The sequence below is a fragment of the Cololabis saira genome, chromosome 17, assembly GCF_033807715.1.
Source record: "Cololabis saira isolate AMF1-May2022 chromosome 17, fColSai1.1, whole genome shotgun sequence".
NCBI classification, from domain to species: Eukaryota; Metazoa; Chordata; class Actinopteri; order Beloniformes; family Belonidae; genus Cololabis; species Cololabis saira.
The window spans coordinates 11,327,629-11,349,365 of NC_084603.1; the positions used below are offsets into that span (position 1 = coordinate 11,327,629).

Genomic DNA, 21,737 nt, shown 5'->3' on the forward strand with positions numbered 1-21,737 from the left:
TTGTTGTTTTTTCCAGTGATGAGTCTTGTTTTAAGTGTAATGAGATTTTTTTTTACTAAAACGAGACATTTTAAATAGAAATAAGACAAATATTCTTGTTAAAGGAGCTTGAGGCTCCTTTTAAGAAATGAGACTATCTAGCGCCACCCTTCACCACGACGGCCGTTGGGGGTACTGCAGCCAACAGTGAAGCCGGCACAGGAGAACGGGGAGAACGTGCATGCAGCGTCATGTGACGTCACATCCGCAGCCCAGCGCGGGAAATTCGGCCCCACAATTGCAGCACATTTTGCAGCACACAGCCTGTTCAAGGCAACGGAGAGATACACTAGAGGGCTCATTCTTTTGGGTTTCGAACGCTTCATCTGACATTATTACTAGAAAACTTAAAACGTATACAAATTTTTTTCATAAATTCTTTCTCAATCCGGCCTCAAGCTCCTTTAAGATTTTGAGTTTTTGCAGTGATCCATTTTACTTATCCTGTGAAGGACAGAGGCATATTGATAAGTTCATAAAACTGTTTTTTATTGTTGTGTTTTGATGTATTTGATGTAAGCCCAGTGGATATTTAAAGCTTACAGAAGGCTGCATTTAACTGCTGCTATGTCGTTCCTGCAGTATTTCTGCAGGTGTTTTGGTCAGTGCTATTATTTGTAATATATTATATTATTTGTAATCAGCACAAATTTGTCCCCATATGATAAAATCCACCATCCCCCCTGATTTTTTTTTTACAACTCGAGTACTGCCTGTACCATAATGCACATGTTCAGATAAAAGGAAAAGAGGGTAAAAGGTTTCACAATTCTGCAGTTATTTCAGTGGAATCAGCCTTCCCTCGCTTTCATCCTTGTTTTCCAGCCCAAAGCGTCATCTCTTTCCTTTTTTCCCCATCCGTCTCATTGAGTGTCAGCTATTCTGTGTTAGCTAACGTCACCTGCACGGCTCTGTCTCTCAGGTGCGGCCTCAGCACTGGACCCTGATCATGGAGAGCGTGGTGCCGTCGGACAAGGGCAACTACACCTGTGTGGTAGAGAACGAGTTCGGATCCATAAACCACACCTACACCTTGGACGTAGTAGGTCAGTACCAACATACACCCACTTAGAGCTGGAGTCTGCCTGTGAGGCCGAGCCAACGGCAGGCCGGCGATTAGTGTGTGTGTGTTATTTGATTTCAGCAAATAGGATTCTGCAGCCTGTGCAGGATGAATGTTACTGTTGTTGTTGACACTTATTTAGCTAATACAGCATTATGGTCTCTGTACTTCTTGGTAGTTTTTCATATTTTCTTTTCTTCTAGGCAGGCTTAAGCAATTTAAATACTTTCCACTTGCACTGATACTATCAAGGAAAAACATTTCTCAGGAAATTGTAGCAAATCTCTTTCTAAATCCACATATATGGATATATATACACACACTAACAACCTGCTACCGGTATCAAAAAGAAGAAAGTATACGTTTGAATGTTCTCCCTTTTGATCTGGGTTAAGCTGACCCTTTTAGGCTTTGCTCAGGTATGACGAGGTTTTAAATTGGCTGAGGATGATGGTTTGCTGTCACTCTATAAGCACACAGATCGCTGGCCTCAGCACTATCGCAGCGACTTCGGTCCCAACTCAATCAACCCCTCTTCCTGACCTTTGGAGCGTAAAAAAGCAAAGGGTGTTTTTCTGCTCCGTTTGCAAAATCAATAGACGGCGGGGACATAAGGGGGAGTAGGATAACGATAGTGGATCAGCGCGCGTGTTTGAGCGTGAGTGAGCGTACAGCGGCTTTTTCTCTTAACTTGATGGACCCACTCTCCTCTGGCCTCACTTGACCCACTTTATAAACCATCAGTGCACATCAGAGTTTATCTAAGGCAGTCTATCTTCTCGAGCCTGGTCAATAAAGCACAGACCCCTACGACAGACAACGAGCTGCAGCAGTCTGAGTCATCATCTCTCCGTGTGCAGTTCACGTATGCACGTCGAGTAATTCCAGCGCTGTCACCATTAGCCTTTAGCACCCCAGATGAAATATTACACACTGCTTCCATTAGTATCTCCGGATTGGGGTTGAATACTTGAAGCGAATGTTAAGGCGCATGCACAGAAACAGGCGAACACATGCTCGCACACGCTCCCCAACTGAGGCCCCCCGCTCTGCCTCGCTCTGGAGTTAGCCAAAAGCTCTCCTTCAAACTGCATATTTCTGTTTTTGTTCTGTTTTATTGCAGAGCAGTAAACCCCCCCCACACCCCCCCCACGTCTGGTTCTGTAGCCACTGGCCCCTGCAACCTCCTGCGTCATGTTGCTCCCTTATGGTGAGGTGGACAAAAAGAGGGGAGAAAGGGCAGATAAAAGAGGGAAAATGGATACGGAAAAGGCTTTTCTTATCTACCCGCCCCCCCTCTTTTTTTTTTTTTTTGTCCAAAATAACCAGCAAAGTCAGCTTTACCGGTTCAAACTAGTATCTGGACTTTCAAACATCACACGACTCTCTTCCTACGCATGGCAAGTGGGCAGATGAGGAGCTGGTACAGATGCAGTGTTTTTCCGTCAGTCTTGACTGGGACGCCTCCAAGTGCCTCCACACTTCTCCTCAAGTCTGTGTTGCAACTAGGGCTGGGGATGGATTCAAATGTCAAGAATCGATTCAATTCCGATTCTTAAGATTCAGAATCGATTATCAAGATTTGATTCGATTCGATTCGGATATTGATTTGGGTTAGTGTTATTAAAACTGTTTTTTGAGCTGTTGCATGAATTATATGACTGTAGTTATGCAAAATATTACTACTAGTATTATATTGAGATTAAACAGCAAGTATTGGCAGCTAATGATGCTGTAAGGACCAATCAGCTCCCAGAATGTTGATAGAACTGCTTTCAGAAACATCACGTGGGTCAGAATTACCAAACAGATCCAGGGAGGAAACAGAGACGGATGAAATCGGTTTTATTTTTTCCCACATTCCGTTTTTATTTGTTCCATTTTTGGTTTATTTTGGTTTTTAATTTTTGAGCATTTGGTTTTTAGCATTTTTTGCAAATGTAACCCCAAGACAGTATATAAAGTAATGAAATATAGACAATTTATGCAATTATAACTGAAAACTTTAATGTTTTCATACCTTTAAACATATTTAAAGGCAAAAACATGGCACCAGTTATTCTCGTGTCAAACATTCCTTTTTTGAGGATAAACAAAAAAATAACCAAAAGTTGTAATGTAATGATAAAAAAAAAAACATAAATAAAAAAAAAAAAAAAAAAATTTAAAAATCGATCTTTAGACATATGAATCGATTTTTAGGAATTAATATGAGAATCGATTTAGAATTGGGAAATCGATTTTTTCAACACAGGCCTAGTTGCAACACTGCTGCTGTCATATTACTCCTCCAGTGACTTGGGAAATGGACTGCCTTTTGAAACCAGTCACTACACATAAAATATAAATATTTCTCTTCCCAAATCCTTCATATTTTTCACTTTTCACTTTTCACAAGTTCATATTAGACATAAGTGGCAACTCACACACATGCACACACACACTTGTGTGGCTGTGTTTGTGGGTACTCTTGATTGACATCATGCCTTTTAAGCCCGTAACTGTAATGTTGACCCAAATTACAGCTCTCGCCCTAACCTTAAACCAAGTCCTCATGCTAAAACTTAATGATTTGTATCATGAGCACTTCCAAAAAAAGGGAACGTGTTTCCCACAGTGATGCTGGATGGCATGCTAACGCCAGATGGAGGACATGAAGTGGAGAGCTAAATGGATTAGGTGGTTGAACATTTGCACAGTTCTGGTTTGGATAACATTGTAAGACATGTATAACAACAGAAAGTCACAACATATGTTGGATCTGATGTGAATGAAGAGGAATTATCCGTTAACTAACCTGATAGACTCGTCTGCTGTTCAGGTGAAACATATAGCAACTGCCTTTGGAGCTGAACAACTTCCTGCAGGCCTGAGCCTTATTTGACTCTGTGCTTAGTGGGTAACCATATTTCTGGTGTTTTGGGGGAATGAGGAACAGCTGAAGGCACTCATCGTGGCTTCTTTTGATGTCCTGGTTTTAATTTGGACAACCATTAATCATGGAGTTTGTAACGGGGATTTTCTACACTGGAAACATTGGTGCATCAACCTAAAGACACAGAGAAAAGATGTCAGAAGTATCCAACTTTTCTCACAGCCCGTTCAAGATGAGTCTTGCTGATCTGTTTTTATGTGACTGTTGACCAACCACTGCATAATCAATGGTGTGTGTGTGTGTGTGTGTGTGTGTGTGTGTGTGTGTGTGTGTGTGTGTGTGTGTGTGTGTGTGTGTGTGTGTGTGTGTGTGTGTGTGTGTGTGTGTGTGTGTGTGTGTGTGTGTGTGTGTGTGTGTAGCCGTGCAACAGTCATCAAAGTCAAATCTCTTTGTGAGAAGGACTACAGGCCAGTGCAGACAGATTTGTCTCTGCGACATAAGAAAATACAAATACAAATACTCCACATACGGTCATTGCTGCGTGGTGGTGCATTTATTTATTTATTTATTTAAAGGTTTAGATTACAGGGACAATGCACATTAATAACACATTTAAACCAATGTAAAATGTGCCGGAATTAGCCAAAAAGGCTATTTTGCATCCGCTGTCCCTGGACTGATGTAAAAATAGTCAACCTAAAAGAAAGAATTATTAGATACAATCAATAAAACATTTCCGAATAAAAAGGCTATATCAGAATAAAGATTAAAAGGTAAGAAACTAAGCTAAAATACATAAACACACAGGTTAACATAAGCTCAACAACAGACAATTGCTACAAACGAAAACAGAACAACATGAAGCAGCAACAGTAACATCAGCATTAATAACACAAGACACAATAACACACTAACAGGCCAAAAACAAACAAGACAAAAGCACTAAACACAGAATAAAAAGCCATGCACAAAAAGCGACATTATGACTAGACAAACTAATAGGCAACATGACAGGTGACATCAGACAAACACCGACATGCAGGGCAGCAAGCCAGGAAAATGACGCACTAAAATTCAATGTTGACAGCCTTGACCACTAATTAACGACTTTTTTAAATAAAATTTAAAAGAAGAATAATTTGATTGGTTTCTAATCTCAGTTGGTAGTATGTTCCACTCACGAGCAGCCCTGATAGCATCTCCTTAGCCTTTACATGCTACTGTCATTTTCTCAATTTTTTTGCTTCTGGCCTTTGTTTTGTTTTTTTTTTTATAAATGAAGTTGGTAGACGTTACAAAGAGGGCTGTTAGATTTACGTCCGTCTCCTTTTCTGTTCATGAACGTTTTAGGAGGATTGTGAGACTTGTGAAAAAGGGGGCATATACAGACAGACAATAAACAACGCAGACCTTAGGAATGTGTGGAAAGGAGGAGGTAGACTGGGAAATATATCTGCATGATATATTTCCCCTCAAAAAAATGGAAGAAGAAAACGGGAGCAGGCAGACCGGCTCCCTTCACGTGATCTAATTCTTTCTCACTTTTTTTTTAGTCCTCTTTCCTAAACTAAGCTTGCACATTTCATCACACAGCATCGCCCTCTGACTGTCCCTCGCAACCTTCCCCCGACCGCACACATGCATAAATGCATTCACTACGTCGACCTTAAGGCTTTTGTTTTGAAAAGGTGCTGTAGCCGCTCTGGGTGATGTCATTGTGTGTGTGTGTGTGTGTGTGGTGGCATAGTGGGGGCTGCAGGTTTGAAGACTGGGTAGTGTTTGAAAAGATTAATGCTTATACAGGTCTTGTTCTGTTTGGATACGTAGGTCAAATGTTTACTCATAAAAGAATGCAGATAGGAAACGTGAGGGTGCTATGAAGGGTTTTCACTTTGCAGAAGTGGCACATAGCTTAGCCTTTCCCTGCGCTCGTGACAAAATGCTGCACACACTCTTTTTTGGACGTCTTCCACCGACGCAGCTCTTTATCTTCTGAACGTGTGACGCCTCCGATAAGGGATGGAAAACACGCTCGTGCCCCTACCTGCCAGGGGTTGGTAACTACGTGAAGCTTTGCTTGAATTCTCACATTTCTAAAATGTGACGTTCCATGACCCGACTCCTAAATGGACACGTCTCTGAGACGCTTCTGGAGCGAGCTTTGCTGAAATGGAAACGTGGTTCTCTGTCGACAGAGCGGTCCCCTCACCGGCCCATCCTCCAGGCGGGTCTCCCAGCCAACATCACTGTATACGTTGGAGAGGACGCCCGCTTCGTCTGCAAGGTCTACAGCGACGCTCAGCCTCACATCCAGTGGCTGAAGCACATCCCCAAGAATGGCAGTCGCTACGCCCCTGACGGACATCCCTACGTCAGAGTGTTAAAGGTACATCGCTTTCCAACATGTATTTTTACTCATGAAAGAAAGACACATGCTTTCCTCATTTAGTACTCTTGTTTTTCCAGTGACCGCAGGGTTTTGAGTGAATTTTCGAAAGTCACTTAACTATCCAGTGATATTCCCTCCCTCGTGAACCAATAGGTCTTTTCCTTCCTGGCTCTCGGTGGTGATTCCTGCTGTTGCTTCTCCTGCAGATTCACACACATCAGCTGTAGTCATGATGTTGTCAATGATGCCCCGTCTGCCTGATTATCTGTGCTCATTTGTCTTTGTCTGATGTTCCTAAGTATATGTGTATGTGTGTGTGTGGATTTGCAGCGTTCAGGCATTAACAGCTCGGACGTGGAGTTACTTACCCTCACCAACGTGACAGAGGAAGATGCTGGGGAGTATATCTGTAAAGTCTCCAATTATATAGGCGAGGCCTGTCAGTCGGGGTGGCTGACTGTCATCCCAGGTAACCCTTGAGCCCCGACTCGCCTCCCCTCCCTCCCTGCTGGAGAGGTTTCCTGGTTGTTCTGTGGTGGTGCTGCTGCTGTTTTCTTGGTGGTCCTGGGCTCGTGGATGTTCCTCCTCTCCAATGACCCACCTATCGTTGGTGCAGCCATGGAAGCACTGTGTTCGGGAGACAACTTTGTCACAGCTGGCATTAGGAATGGGCGATATTTTACCGTTCACGATAAACCGTCAAAAGAATTCCCCACGATACGAATTTGTCATCTCGCGGTAAAAACCATAAATTCCCCTGTATGACGTTTTTGTGTAAATTTTTGGAAGGAAGGAAGGAAGGAAGGAAGGAAGGAAGGAAGGAAGGAAGGAAGGAAGGAAGGAAGGCAAAAAAGAAGGAAGGAAGGAAGGAAGCAAGGAAGGAAGGAAGGAAAGAAAGAAAGAAGGAAGGAGAGAGCAGGAGGAAAGAAGGAAGGAAGGGGAAAAAAGAAGGAAGGAAGGAAGGAAGGAAGGAAGGAAGGAAGGAAGGAAGGAAGGAAGGAAGGAAGGAAAGAAAGGGAAGAAGGAAGGGAGAAAACAAGGAAAGGAGGAAGGAAGGGAAAAAAGAAAGAAAGAAAGAAAGAAGGAAGGAAAGATAAATTCCCGTTGATGAGGTTTTTGTGTAACAAACATGGCGGATCTGAGAGCGAGATAAATTTATAGTTAAAAAGGTGGAGTTGAATTGGTATTTTTTTTATCGTAATTTTTATCGTTATCGGGATAAATGCCAGAAATTATCGTGATACATTTTTTAGTCCATACCGCCCATCCCTAGCTGGCATCTCCGTTTACCTCATGTCTCTCTGACTTGCAAGCTGTGCCAAGAGCGTGTACGGCGCTGCAGTGCTCTCCATGCTCTCTGTGTCTGTCGTGCATGTTTCCAGTTTGGATTAAGTTTGTTTCTCTTGAGGAGACCCTGTGGGTGATGGGCACCTTTTTGGTTTTGGTGTATTTGGTGTATTTTCTTGTGTATTGGTGGCATATTGGGCTCTGTCTTTTGTCTCTCCTCCCCTTCCTCCCGACATTTTTTCCTCTAGATGGGACCTCAGCGATGGAAACTATCCAGCTCCTCTGATTTCTCTCTGGTGTTGTGGGTCTCATTCATTTTGTTTCTCTTCCTCTCTTCCCATCTGTCTCTCTGTGACTTGCCTCCCTCTCCTTCTACTTTTATCTTTGAAACCTCACTTTCTCCTTTTTACACTTGTGCCTCTATTTTTCCTCTTCCGGCTGTTCTCCTCTCCCAGACGGCAGGCGTTAACACCACAGATAAGGAGATAGAAGTTCTCTTCTTGCCCAATGTAACATTTGAGGATGCTGGGGAGTATACGTGCTTGGCGGGTAATTCTATTGGGATCTCCTATCACACTGCTACTTTGACGGTGCTTCCAGGTATATAAACTTCTCTACTGTCCTCTTTTTTTCCCACTCTTGATTATGGTATAAATGTTTTAATGTTATGTATATTAAATGACGCCGTGGAAGGCAAATCCTCACCTTGAAGTCCCATTCGATCAGCTCAAATATTCATTTATTCAACATCTAAGACAAAGTAACACAAGAGAAGTCAGCGTTAACTTTCTAATAATATGGGGATAGGCGAGCTGTTGAAAGCCCGCAGCTGATAACGCGGTAGTTTGCAGACGACTCATTATAAGTCCAGATGGAAGTGGAGTATTGACTCCAAAAGAAGCTGAGGATTTGTCTTTCGCCTCCTCTCCTCTGTCTTATCTCACTTCTTCTCCTACGAGAAAGTCTGTTGGTGCCCCACTTTGGCTCAGAGTCCGCATGTCAAAGGAATATTTGTTTTCTTTTGCCTTTGCCTCCAAATTATCTCCACCCTTTTTCCTGGCTCTGATAATGGGCTTCTTTAAAGATCCTTATTTCTTCTTGTTGAAATAAAGGTTTGAAAGATAAAGCTCAACACTCGCTTCACGTTGGCTTGACTTTCTCAATTATCAGAGCCAAACCTTTCCGCTTCTACACAGTGAATGACTCATGCACTTTGATGAGAAATATTTAAACTTGTGTAATCCCATTTTTGTCTGTTGCTGTATGTCTGGCCTTTAATTACGCGGTCCCAAAGATCAAATACATCAAAGCTCATTCCAGGCTAACCAGTTGATTTACTTGGGCTTTAGCCAGAAGTATGACGGTCAGTTAATGATATTAACAAGAATAGCTACCCTTAACAGACAGTCAGCAACAAATCACCTTTAATTTAATAGCAAGTAACAGTACGTTAATCACGTGCATCAATAAACTCATGCACACGCACACAATTTCAGCCATTTTCCTGGACAGGAAGTGTAGGCCATAGACAAGCGAGGAGGATGGCATTCTCTCTTGTTTGCAGTCTGAAATGAAGCGCACAATGCTGCGACATCCTCTGCTGTATGGAGTAAGATAACTTCCAAAAAGATGTGTCCATGTTATAACTATTCATATTCGTAATGATAAACATTTGTATGTAAATAAAAAAATTCTGATAAATTATTAGGGTTAGGATTGTTTTTATGTGAGTATGAATCTAAAAGCTGTGAGTGCAAAGTCTTGTGAATACAACTCTAACTTCTACGACTACGAGTCTTCACTGTGAATACGAATTCAAGTTTATGTGTACGAGTCGAAAAACTGTTGAAATGACGTCACAGGCAGAAACAGCATAGACATAAGAAAAATAGAGAAACATATTTTCTCATCAACAAAACATGTTATTTTATTGTCTGAAAAATGGCAAAAATAAGAACTTTATTGATCCCACATAGGAGTAATTCATGTTATATCTGCTATAGAGAACAAGGTAGTGCCGAAAAACAATATATATCCCCCCTCACAAAAATAAGAAAAATATAGAAAAATAGATCAACAAAACAATAACAAAATAACACATTTGAACCATTTTTCAGACAATAAAATAATTGAAAAAATCTGAAAAATAGTTAAAATATGTTATTTTGTTACTTGAAAAATTAAAAATATGTTTTGTTGATGAGAAAATATGTTTCTCTATTTTTCTTATTTTTGTGAAGAGGGATATATATTGTTTTTCGGCGCTACCTTGTTCTCTATAGCTGATATAACATGAATTACTCCTATGTGGGATCAATAAAGTAAATTTTTGCCATCTTAGAAAATTAAATATATTATATTTAGTGCCTAAATGTTTCCCAAGTATATTAGTGCGTGTGTGAATGAATACATGAGACGTAAAACGTAAATTTCTTTGTAGAAAGGCGCTTTATGAAAATAAGTCAATTTACTTGTATTAGTTTACAGCGCAGTCTTGCCACATCCAATATGGCGGCGACGTTGACGCCATATTGGATGTGGCAGTTGGCTCAGCACTCGATGGGGCGTCTACGTATATATGTCTATGCTGTGACCTGCCTGTGACGTCATTCAACAGTTTTTCGACTCGTACCCATAAACTTGAATTCGTGTTCACATTGAAGACTCGTAGTCGTAGAAATTAGAGTTGTATTCACAAGACTTTGCACTCACAGCTTTTAGATTCATACTCAAAAACAATCCTAACCCTAATAATTTATCAGACTCGTGTGTGTAACAGCAGAATTTTGGGTACAACTTTTTAATTTACATACAAATGTTTATCATTACGAATAGTTATAACATGGACACATCTTTTTGGAAGTGATCTTACTCCATACTTCTGTGGGTTTGTGGTCGTGTGTTTGCAACATTGGTACAGATAGCAAATGCACGCAGGTTTGGCTGGATGGGCTGAGTCACGATTTAATATCTGTTTAGACGGTAAAGCCCGCTACAAGCCCACAAAGATCCCACAAGATCCCACAAAAGCAGGTGTGCCAATACCCTTGACAAAAGGGAGAAATAAAGATGCTACAAAATTATTTCTGTTTAGTTTGCTGTTGATGGTGATTACGTTCATGCATGAGTCATCTTCCAAGCATCCGTCTGACTGACACCCGTGTGTGTGTGAGTGTGTGTGTGTTCAAATGGAGAGCGTGTCCTGAACTCTCCCTCACGGCTGCTGTCCCTTCATTTTCCTCAGCCCCAGAGAAATCCTCAGGGCCCCTTTCCCCAGATTACGTGGAGATCGCGATCTACTGCGCGGGAGTCTTCCTCATCGCCTGCATGGCGGGCATCGTGGTGGTGTGCCGCATGAGGAACACGGCCAAGAAGCCCGACTTCGGAGGGCAGCCCACGGTCCACAAACTGACCAAACAGATTCCCCTGCGCCGCCAGGTAACAGAAAGTAGATAAAGAGTTCGAACGGCATCTAACACCCCTAGAGGAGATAAAAACACGACATGCAGAAATAGAGCAATATTTAGGTTTTTTTCTCAGTTTTTGGAAACTCACAGAATCAAGATTATTTAATGCCACAGACAAAAAATGTCTCTTTGGCAAAAACATTTAGACCACACCAAGTACACATAAATCAGTGTGTACTTTTGTGAAATTATACCAAGTTTGAAACATATTTGAATATAAAAAAAAGACTGATTCAATGGATTTTGGATACAACATAATTTAGGTTTCTGCAGACCATCATATTGTGGTGAAACACTGTATTTTTCTGGATTTAAAGTGGATAAATGATGACAAAATATGACATTTTTGGTGCTTCAGAGCATTTACTTGCGTATGAAGTTACTACCAACAAATCAACTCAACCCTGTATTTTTCCTGGCAAATTCTTTTTCTGAAGAGAAAATCTTTTTGCAAAAATACGATGCCATATTTCTCAACACAGCCCCTAAAACTGGGCGAATGAACGGAGTAAATGCATCAAGAAGTGCATTCGAACTATATCCCCGTGTCCTTTTGACCATTCCTCACACATTTCCTCAGAACAGACCTCGTGCCAACTTGTAAAGAAAAGATCAGGGCCGTATACGAGGCATGCATATGTGCTGCATGACTCTCCAGCCAGAGTTTTTTTCTCTATTCTTTTCTTTTTTCTGTGCTGAACATGTGACTTGCTTCCCCTTGAGGGAAATCAAAAGGTACTGAAAGTGTTGGATTACAGTCTGAGGGGGAGACTGATTCCTGTCTCAAGGTAAGGTCAAGGTTGAGAGTAAAGATGTGCCCCAGGAACAGTAGCGAAGCTAAGTGATTAACACAAATTAATGAAAATGTTTCATGTTGCTTACGTCTTAATCTTTAGCCTGGAGACACACACTCTGTCCAAATGTTAAATTATTAACAGTTGAAATGAAGCATTAAGCATTCAGACTGATGAGCCACACAGAGCTGCACTGCTAATTGAAAGAAAAAGCACCACAGTTAATCGCACACACACTCTTGACTCCTCTAGTGATGCCTTGGAGCTCTAAGAAGTCTAAGACCTCAGGCAGCCATAATCAGCCAATATCCTTTCTTCTGTAGGTGTCTTCGGATTCCAGCTCTTCCATGAACTCTAGTGCCCCCCTGGTACGGATTACAACGCGGCGGAGCTCTGCGCACGACATGGCCATTCCTGAGTTCGACCTTCCGGAGGATCCGCGCTGGGAGTTTTCCCGAGACAGGTAAGCGCTGTTTGTTGAATGAATGAATGAATGAAAATATATTTATTTCGGTCAGGTCATTCTTAATGTAGACACCAACTGAAAGCATTAGTTCACAAAAAAAAAAAAGAGAGACCTAACCGAAAAGGAATAGGCTGAAGCTATTGCTTATTTACGCCTACCCTTCTCACATGATCAACTTATTCTGATCAAACATACAAACCATAGTACAAAAAATAAATCATATTGTTTACACAATCCCGAACATAATTCCGTAATAGTATCGTCTACTGGATCCCTCATATTTTTCAAACACATTTAACTTAAACAAACGTTTGAATGCATGAATCGACTGGCACATCTTCAATTTTTCAGCAAGTGCATTCCATATATTTACACCCCTTACAGTAATACATTGATCTTTAATTTTAGTCCTAGACTTTGGTTTTTCAATGATACGTTTCCCTCGAAGCTCATATCTACTTACCCTTATTTTAAACATGCTTACAATTTTACTAGGTAACAATCTGTTGAACACTTTGTACATTATCAATGCTATTTTGTATTTTGTTCTTCTGATCAGCTGGACCGCGGCGCAAACCACCGCTCTCCAACCCATTATCATCTGCTTCCCCGCGCTGTGCAGTCTTTATTTTGTATCAGACGAGTTCCATCTGCTGTTAAATATTTATAGATTCCAGCTGTTTTATGTAGAAGTAGTCATCATCTGCATTTCCATTTAAAATAAGAATGCTAAATATGTGATTATGCAAATCTGATTCAGCTCTTGCATAAGATGTAAAACAATAATAATTGCATTTTTAACTACACACTCAGGATTGACATGCAGTACCTGTTTCACAGTGTGCATAACAGTGTCTGTCCTGCACAAACAGGATCCGTGTGATTGTATCTCAGCTGCAATATGATTAGATAACCATCGTTCTGCTTGGAGAGCGCAGCCAGAAATGACTTGCTGGACAGTAGTGGCGGTTCACGTAAGGGCTAGTGATTCATGTGTTGTTGCTGCGGTAGAATGACAGACACTTGGCACTCGGCCCCCCCGTTGCCTCATCACTACGACTGCCACTACGTTTCACGCTCCCACTTGCCCCCGGTCCCTCACACATGCTTCTGTCTGTAAGGAGTAAAGCTGTGCTAATTAGCGGTTAACTTTCACAGCTTTCATCTGCGTGTTCCCGGGCCAGGAGTACTCGCTCTGTATCATACCAGAGGAATTAGCACAGCTGAGGTTTCCGTTAGTCACAGTTACAGCAGCCAGTGATAAGCGCTGGGGTGGGTTTAACTGGGCGACGGAGGTAGGAGCAGTTTAATACCCAACTGAAGCCTTGACGTTTCAAAAGAAAAGGGGGAAAATCCCAAACTGTAAACACAAAGGCCTGTCTTTTGTTAAATGGGTGGAAAAAGAGCTTGGATCATAAATTTTACCGCCACTCATCAGTGAAAAAACACCACTGATGTAATGCTAAACTCCTGGTGTGCACTTTTGATTTTAAGCTGACCGAGAGCGATGTTTTGTTTGGGCTGAATAAATCTCTGTGTGCCTCTCTGTTTGGGTCTTTATTCCCGGCCTGCCATCCCAGCGCCTGAGGGATCATGTTGGGAATTGGGACGCCGGGGAATGCTAACATTTGCGGTTCGCGCGGAGGGAAAAGGGCATCGATTATGTGTGGTTTGACGGACAGAATGGTTGCCATTGAGCGTGGTGTGGATGTGTGCGCGGACAGATAGGGGATTGTGTTACTGCGGCAGGGCGCCGGCCTCGGGCCGTCGGCTTTGGGTTGTGAGTGTTTACATAGCCAGGACGCCGGCCTTAGGGGTGGGATCGACACGTCAATCACAAAGTAAAGCACCGGGCTACGCTGCTCGGTCACAGGTCAAATGGGTGCAGCAGCTAGGGTTGCCACCTTTCAGAAATAGAAATAAGGGACGCCCTGATTTCAGCAGCGCAGGAGCCAAAAAAAAGCCCCAAAACTTCTAAACAGAATAAAAATTTGTTTATTTTATATGAAAAAACAAAATGCTTTGATTTAAAGTTTAAAGTGCTTTAATAGCATTGAACTTGCATGACTGTAGAGACAGACAACCATACTAGCAACTGAAATAGCCTCCTATGCTACGTATGTCCACATCAGCCCAGATGTATAATATAGCCTACAGGTGAAGAATATGGTGTAAAAGTTAATTTATTTCAATAATTCAACTAGAATATGGTGTAAAAGTTAATTTATTTCAATAATTCAACTAGAATATGGTGTAAAAGTTAATTTATTTCAATGATTCAACTAGAATATGGTGTAAAAGTTAACTTAATTCAATAATTCAACTAGAATATGGTGTAAAAGTTAATTTATTTCAATAATTCAACTAGAATATGGTGTAAAAGTTAATTTATTTCAATAATTCAACTAGAATATGGTGTAAAAGTTAATTTATTTCAATAATTCAACTAGAATATGGTGTAAAAGTTAATTTATTTCAATAATTCAACTAGAATATGGTGTAAAAGTTCATGAAAATACGGTACAAATCGTGTCCCGTATTAGTTCAATACGGGACGCAACATTTTTTTCTCAAATAAAGGACAATTCCGTATTTTAAGGGACGGGTGGCAACCCTAGCAGCAGCCGAAAGGGAAAGTCACGAAATAACACGCGAAAGAGTTCAGTTAAACCAGTTATCGTCACATTTTCCAACTTTAATTACCGTAGGGAATTTTAGAGCAAACCAGAGCGGTTACGGGCTAAGGTGTCACAGCTAAGCTAAGTCTTTTGCAAAGACTTGTAAAGGAGGATGTTTGAGCATGCCAGGACCGAGTAAACAGTTTAGACTCTCCCCGGCCTTATCAAATGATTATCGTTGCCATGTCTGCCTACTTGCCTACTGCGCTGGCACAGACTGTAGCTTCAGAGACAATAAAGCTCTCAACTGATACAATCTTATTGAAATAGAGAGTGATTTAGTAAAAGAAAAGACAGGGTGAGGCTGAAAAACTGGCTCATCGCCTGGTTTCATTAACTCCTTTGGTCTCACACTCCATCTAACCTGTTTGTTTTCTGCACCGCGAGTGAGTGAATATAGCCGTCAGATCAGGGGGATGAGTTTCACTTTATGTGCCAGCTGCTAATCACTTTCCTGACTGGTTTGTTTGTTTTTTTTCTCTGTGTTTGCTGTGTTTGCTGCAGGTTGACCCTGGGCAAACCTCTAGGTGAAGGCTGCTTCGGCCAGGTCGTGATGGCAGAAGCCCTCGGCATCGATAAGGATAAACCCAAAGAGGCTGTTACTGTTGCAGTCAAGATGCTGAAAGGTAAGCGGTCTCCTGCAGAGCTGGGTAGAGGAGCCAAAAATTGTACTCAAGTAAAAGTACTGTTACTTCAGAATAATATGACTCAAGTACAAGTAAAAAGTAGTCATCCAAATAATTACTTGAGTAAAAGTAAAAAAGTACTTGGTGAAAAAACTACTCAAGTACTGAGTAACTGTTGAGTAACGTCGGATTAATTTTTTTAACACAACCATTCAAACAGACTAAAGTACAAAATAATCATCTTCAGGCAAATTAAATCAATAAAATAAATTAAAATGTATAAAAAATTGCTTAAATTAAAATAATCTTAAAGAAAATTCAAGTACTTTAATAAATAATAAAATAATTTCAGAATCAAAAAATAAATTAAGCACAAGTAGTACAGAATTTCAAGCCTTTGTACTTTTCTTTTTTAACCAGAACTAGAACAAACATGAACTCATAGAAACTCTGTGTGTGTTTGAGTCTGTGGAAATGTGACAAAACATGCAAAAACAAACATTTTTCCCAAAGAATCACTCAGTGATGTCATGAGATTGACGCGTACGCAGAGGGGATTAAAGAAAAGTAACAGCTCAACGTAGCCTAATGTAGCGGAGTAAGAGTAACAGTTTCTTCTTCACAAATCTACTCAAGTAGAAGTAAAAAGTATAGTGATTCAAAACTACTCCTAAAAGTACAACATTTCCCAAAACGTACTCAAGTAAATGTAACGGAGTAAATGTAACTCGTTACTCCCCACCTCTGGTCTCCTGTTGTGGCACGATCACCACCAGGCCGTATTATTATTATTACGTCCCTGACCTGTTTTAATCAGACCCCGGCGTTGAGACGTACAGTGCTTCATTATGTCTCGTGGGCAAGCTGAGCACTGATTTATGCTGCAGTGCGGGTTCAGCAAAGGTGCAAGGTGGAGCCTGGGGCTGTCATTATTATTCATTATTGGTGGTTGCTGAGTGACGACTTGAGGAGGGAGGGTGGGGTAGACACGGGTTAGGGGTGGTCACATACCTGACCCGGGAGCAGCAGCTGGCTGGAGCTCCGTCAGCACCCACACAAAGAGACAAGTCACGTCAGCTATGCTGCTGGGATTAATGAAAGCAGGCACTGGGGGGGTTCGGGGTTCCAGTTATATCAGGTGCTGCAGCATACCTGAAGTCTACCTTGACAGTAGAAAATCATCAGAAACACTTAGCGAACATTTGGTTGTCTAACCGGGCGCAGTCACGCAGACTGGGGTCAAAGGGTTAATATATAAGAAAGGAGTTTTTATTTTCTTTTGCTTCACTTTTCCAGACAACCTTCATTGTAATTTCTTTTGTTGACAGATGATGCCACCGAGAAAGACCTGTCTGACCTGGTGTCAGAGATGGAAATGATGAAGATGATCGGTAAACATAAGAACATCATTAACCTTTTAGGAGCCTGCACACAAGATGGTGAGTAGTCAAGGGATCCAAACATTTTTATTCTGATATATGAGGAAATGTGATATATTTTAAAAAGAAGGAGAGAAGAACAACACTTTACCTTAGAGCGCCTGTCTAGGTGTCTAAAGTGACCACCAACTCAAAAACAGACATACAGGGTACTGTGACATCACATACCCCTACCCATTTTTATCTCCAGGTAGGGCTGGGCGATTTTGGACAAAAATAAAATCACAATTTTTTTCTCTGAAAACCCGATTTTGGATTTTGATTTCGATTTTTTTTGGTAAAACTACAAAAGACAATGGAATAAATTGTTTCAAATATTTTATCTTTATTTTTAAAGAAAAATAGCAAACAAATTTCCCTATTGGGAATAAAGTGCAATTGAAAGATACTGTAAATCCTCCTTGAGTTTAGTAAAGTGACAACATTTACAATTTTCTTGACCAAACAAAGATGACTAGACCGGCTCTGTCTGTAATGCAGCTAGCTGCAAAAAAGGAAAATCGATTTTCCGATTTTCCTTTTTTTTAACATCGATTGTGATTAATAAATCCAATTTAGATTTAAAATCGATTAATCGCACAGCCCTATCTCCAGGCAAATTCATATCCTGTTGCATTTGCTGTTCCTTGAAAGTTGTAACACCAGTTTCAAAAGTGCTGTGAGCAAAACTGCAAAGACATGGCTGAGATCATTGCTTTAGTACTGTATCCTTGTGTTATTTGGACCAATTTGTTGGAATGATCAGTAGTACCTCATAGAATTAGCTGTGTGGTATCCCATCAGAAATGTTCTCTTGATTTCTTTCTTGCTTTGTCAAATGAGGTCAGTTATGTCAAAAGTTTCCAACACTAATTTGGTTCTTGTCTCTTATTCAGGGCCGCTCTATGTGATAGTGGAGTACGCCTCCAAAGGCAACTTAAGGGAGTACCTGAGAGCCCGGCGGCCACCCGGCATGGAATACTCCTACGACATTGCCCGCGTCTCTGACGAACAGCTCACTTTCAAAGATCTGGTCTCCTGCACTTACCAGGTGGCGCGGGGCATGGAGTACCTAGCATCACAGAAGGTAAGCAGAGGTCGCACGCAAACGCACACAAACACTTGCACGTCAGCCTCCCACCTGCTGGCTGCTTGGTCGGTCCTTTGTGGGACTCGCAGGGTCTGACGACTGTATCCAGGAAGGTTTTACGTAGGAGGCTTGTTTGTGCGTCACTGTGGGAACACGGTCCCCTGAAAACAGTGCTCGGACCCCCTGCCCAATCCCCGCATTGTCTTCTATTTCATGACAAAAGCCCCTCTGTGCGGAAGAACTGTGAAGTTTTCACAATGGGGGTAATGCGGCCATGTTGGCCAAATGCAAGCTCACGCTCCCTCTCACTGTTGGAATGTGACAAAGCATGCCGTCTCGCACGCACACATACACACACACACACACTCTCACATGTTGGGGTGCATACATATGTTTATGCTTGCACATGCTCGCCGATGCACAAACCAAGCAGCCATATATGTGGCCAAATATGTGAGGAATCTTCACTTATCTGGGCATGTTGGTGCACTAGGAGATTCACCGGGTCATTACATTTTAACACCTTCCCAAATTTGGTCGACACCTGTTTCACAGGAAATTTACAAAGGTGCTTTATTCTTCTCCGCCCTCTTACCTGTTCACCCACCTGTTTGTCTCCATCCCAGTGCATACACAGAGACCTGGCGGCCAGGAACGTTCTGGTCACGGAGAGCAACGTGATGAAGATCGCTGACTTCGGCTTGGCCAGGGACGTCCACAACATCGACTACTACAAAAAGACGACCAACGTAAGTCCTTACCATGAACAGTATGCCGCATGCATGCGTGCAGAGCAATGTAGCGTTTGGTGTGAGATTAGTCCAGACCCCGGCCTTTTTTTCTTTCCTTTCTTTCCGTCCCGTTCTCTCCGTTCCCTCATCTTTCTGTTCCAGTCTTCTCCTCAGCTGGTGTCTTGGCAGAAGCTGCAGGTTCCCAGGCAGCCCGTGAATGTAGCGCTTCTGGACACTCTGCCTTGTTTACCCCCTCAGTCTCTCGTTCTTTTGGTTTCATTGACATTTATACAATTAGCACAAACGGGAGGCAGAGGGGGGGGCGGCGGTGCAGCCTGAACATAATTGACAACTCCATAGCGGCCCAGTGGTGTCTGTCTTTCCCACCGCAGAGCAGCGCTGCCTGCGTATCCTCATTTGATATGCACGATTGCCTTTTCATTGCATTCACCATCACGCTGAGAACGAGCCGACGACAGTAATATTTAGTCAGGCTGATGGTAGCGATGATGAGGACAATGACACCAACTGCTCTGATGACCACTGACTGTGGATTAAATCAGTTTGGACACAGGTGTTATTATGTTTTCATGTCTCATAGGAATAGAAAGATTAACAGCTACACTTTTATGCATGGTGCATTTAGTTTGTACACCACTCATTGTTTTCAGCAGCTGAAACAAATGTTACCTGCATAGTTATCACTCTTCCTTTTACTAATTCAGACTCATGAGGTTATTGTTGCCTTAAGGCTCTCCATGTTTTGACCTTGTCAAGGTTGCTTACCTTCCCAGCCTGTGTTTTAATGTAGGTGGAGATAAACTCTACTCCTTATCTGTGACCCTGTTTATCAGCTCTATTCAACATCGTAAATGGTCCTCTGGGAAATCCTCCTCCCAGACAGTCGCTCCTCTATTCGCAACCCCCCCCCCCCCCCTCTCTTTCACACATCAGCTTTTCCAGGAGTAATGAGACGTCTCGGCGGTGGATGATTACAAACATGCCAATGATGCCAAGAATGAAGAGCTCAGCAGTGGTTCATGGGTGGTTTTTAGTTAACCTCTCACCTGTGTGTGTGTCCTCAGGGTCGTCTCCCGGTGAAGTGGATGGCTCCAGAGGCGCTCTTTGACCGGGTCTACACACACCAAAGTGACGTGTAAGTACATGGCAATTTCAGACAAGTTGTATGCACAATCACCGCTGCTATGCGTCAGTTAGTTTCTAGTTCTCTAGTTTTTTTGTTTTTTTTCTGGTGCTATTTCTGATGATGGTGGGGGGAGTGGCTGGCTATAGGGGGCCGGAGCTGGCCAGTTTGTGGCAAAAGTGAGGATTTCACGCTAGACTTGTAGCCAATGCCGTGTTACTAATCTGACCGGCTTCAAAGAGCCTGGAAGGAGCCTGGAGCCTTGGGCCCCCCCCCCCAGATATACCTCCTTCAGTCCTTCGCTTGGGCTCGGAAGTCTCCATGCCTTTTTTGGGCCTCAACACATGTCTGAACGCAACAGTGCTGCAGCGCCCCCCCCCCTCCCATTGCAGATCTTCATCCTTGCTCTCTCCTTTCTCCTTTTTTTTAAGCCCCCCACTGTTCCCTCTTCACCTTCTGCTCATTCAGCAACAGTTTAAACACGCTGTGCATCGTTTTGGAGCCGTTGTGCGTTAGAGAAATCGCCCCTCCCCCAGCACTCACCCCCCCCCCCGACCCCCTCATCTCTGAATTCTTATTTTCATTCATCCGGTATGTGAATTGTTGACCCATCCCTGTGTGTCTCTCTTGATCCCCCATTCCCTTTTTTTAAAAAAAGAAAAAGATCAAGAGTAAATCTAAAAACAGAACAAAGGAAGAACATCCCTCTCTTTTTTGTGTTTGAGTCTTATGCGTTCTGACAGCGTTGTTTGAAGTTTCAGCTGCAAACATTGTCGGCAGAAAGTGTGTGTGGCAATTAGATAAATGCCTTGCATACTGACCTTTGGGAAAGGAGAGTTTTGTGTGTGTGTGTGTGTGTTTGTCTTTGTTTTTCTATCATCATGTGGACCAAAACCCTGATGATACACCAAGAAATTGGGTACATTAAATGTAGGGACCAAAGTTCAGTTGGCACCAGTCCAAATAGGTTTTTGAAGAGTGACTTGATGCTTGATAAGGTTTTAATGATTAAGGGTATACAGAACACAAAGTTTCAACAGGTTGTCCTCACAAAGATGCTGCGAGAAGTGTGTGTGTGATAGAGAGAGAGAGACAGTCATACACTAGTAGGAATCTCACTAAACTCAGAGAATTATTTTCTTTATGTGTCTGTGTGTACTTGTTTTAGTACATAAATAATTTGTGTACATACACAATGCCTTTCATGTACCATGGCACAGGATCTCCATATTTATTTATTTTTTGCGGGGGAGGTATTAGTATAAAGAGAAATTCAGGCATAAAGTGACTGCTGCAGTCTTGTGTATCAGCTCGCCGCTAATTACAATTCATCACTCACTTTTTTGTGTAGAACTGGGGGAGGGGCAGAGTGAGGCTCGTGCTGAAACATCACCAGGCGCAGGCGATCTATACGTGACATCAGATTAAATGAATACATGAATTACAATGAAACTTGCTGTTTTGACAAATGGACCCAGAGGACCTGGTTGTGGGGGGTGTATGGGGTGCAGGGGGTGCAGGGGGTGTAGGAGGCGGCTTCAAGGCTTTGCTCAGACTTTAAATCTTCTACGCTTCCTGAGAGCCTTGTATTCTCCTTTTATTTCCTTTCTTTTTTTAGATTTTCTGGTTTATGTGCACCCATCAACTGGTTTTCTGACCGTCATAAACAT

The 21,737-nt window shown here is 42.1% G+C and overlaps 1 protein-coding gene across 5 annotated transcripts in view; it reads left to right on the forward strand.

The window, feature by feature from the left end:
• Window positions 1–21,737, forward strand: part of fgfr2 (fibroblast growth factor receptor 2) — a 51,506-nt gene that overhangs the window by 22,645 nt on the left and 7,124 nt on the right. For 2 of the 5 annotated variants that reach the window (XM_061744604.1, XM_061744609.1), the window contains 10 exons: window positions 962–1,085; window positions 6,173–6,363; window positions 8,109–8,253; window positions 10,898–11,097; window positions 12,238–12,377; window positions 15,563–15,684; window positions 17,013–17,123; window positions 17,999–18,189; window positions 18,819–18,941; window positions 20,009–20,079. In XM_061744604.1, coding sequence (XP_061600588.1) covers window positions 962–1,085; window positions 6,173–6,363; window positions 8,109–8,253; window positions 10,898–11,097; window positions 12,238–12,377; window positions 15,563–15,684; window positions 17,013–17,123; window positions 17,999–18,189; window positions 18,819–18,941; window positions 20,009–20,079 — 1,418 coding nt within the window. Of the gene's footprint in view, window positions 1–961; window positions 1,086–6,172; window positions 6,364–6,696; window positions 6,836–8,108; window positions 8,254–10,897; window positions 11,098–12,237; window positions 12,378–15,562; window positions 15,685–17,012; window positions 17,124–17,998; window positions 18,190–18,818; window positions 18,942–20,008; window positions 20,080–21,737 lie in introns of all 5 variants that reach the window. The other 3 variants (XM_061744606.1, XM_061744608.1, XM_061744605.1) reach the window with 3 other exon arrangements.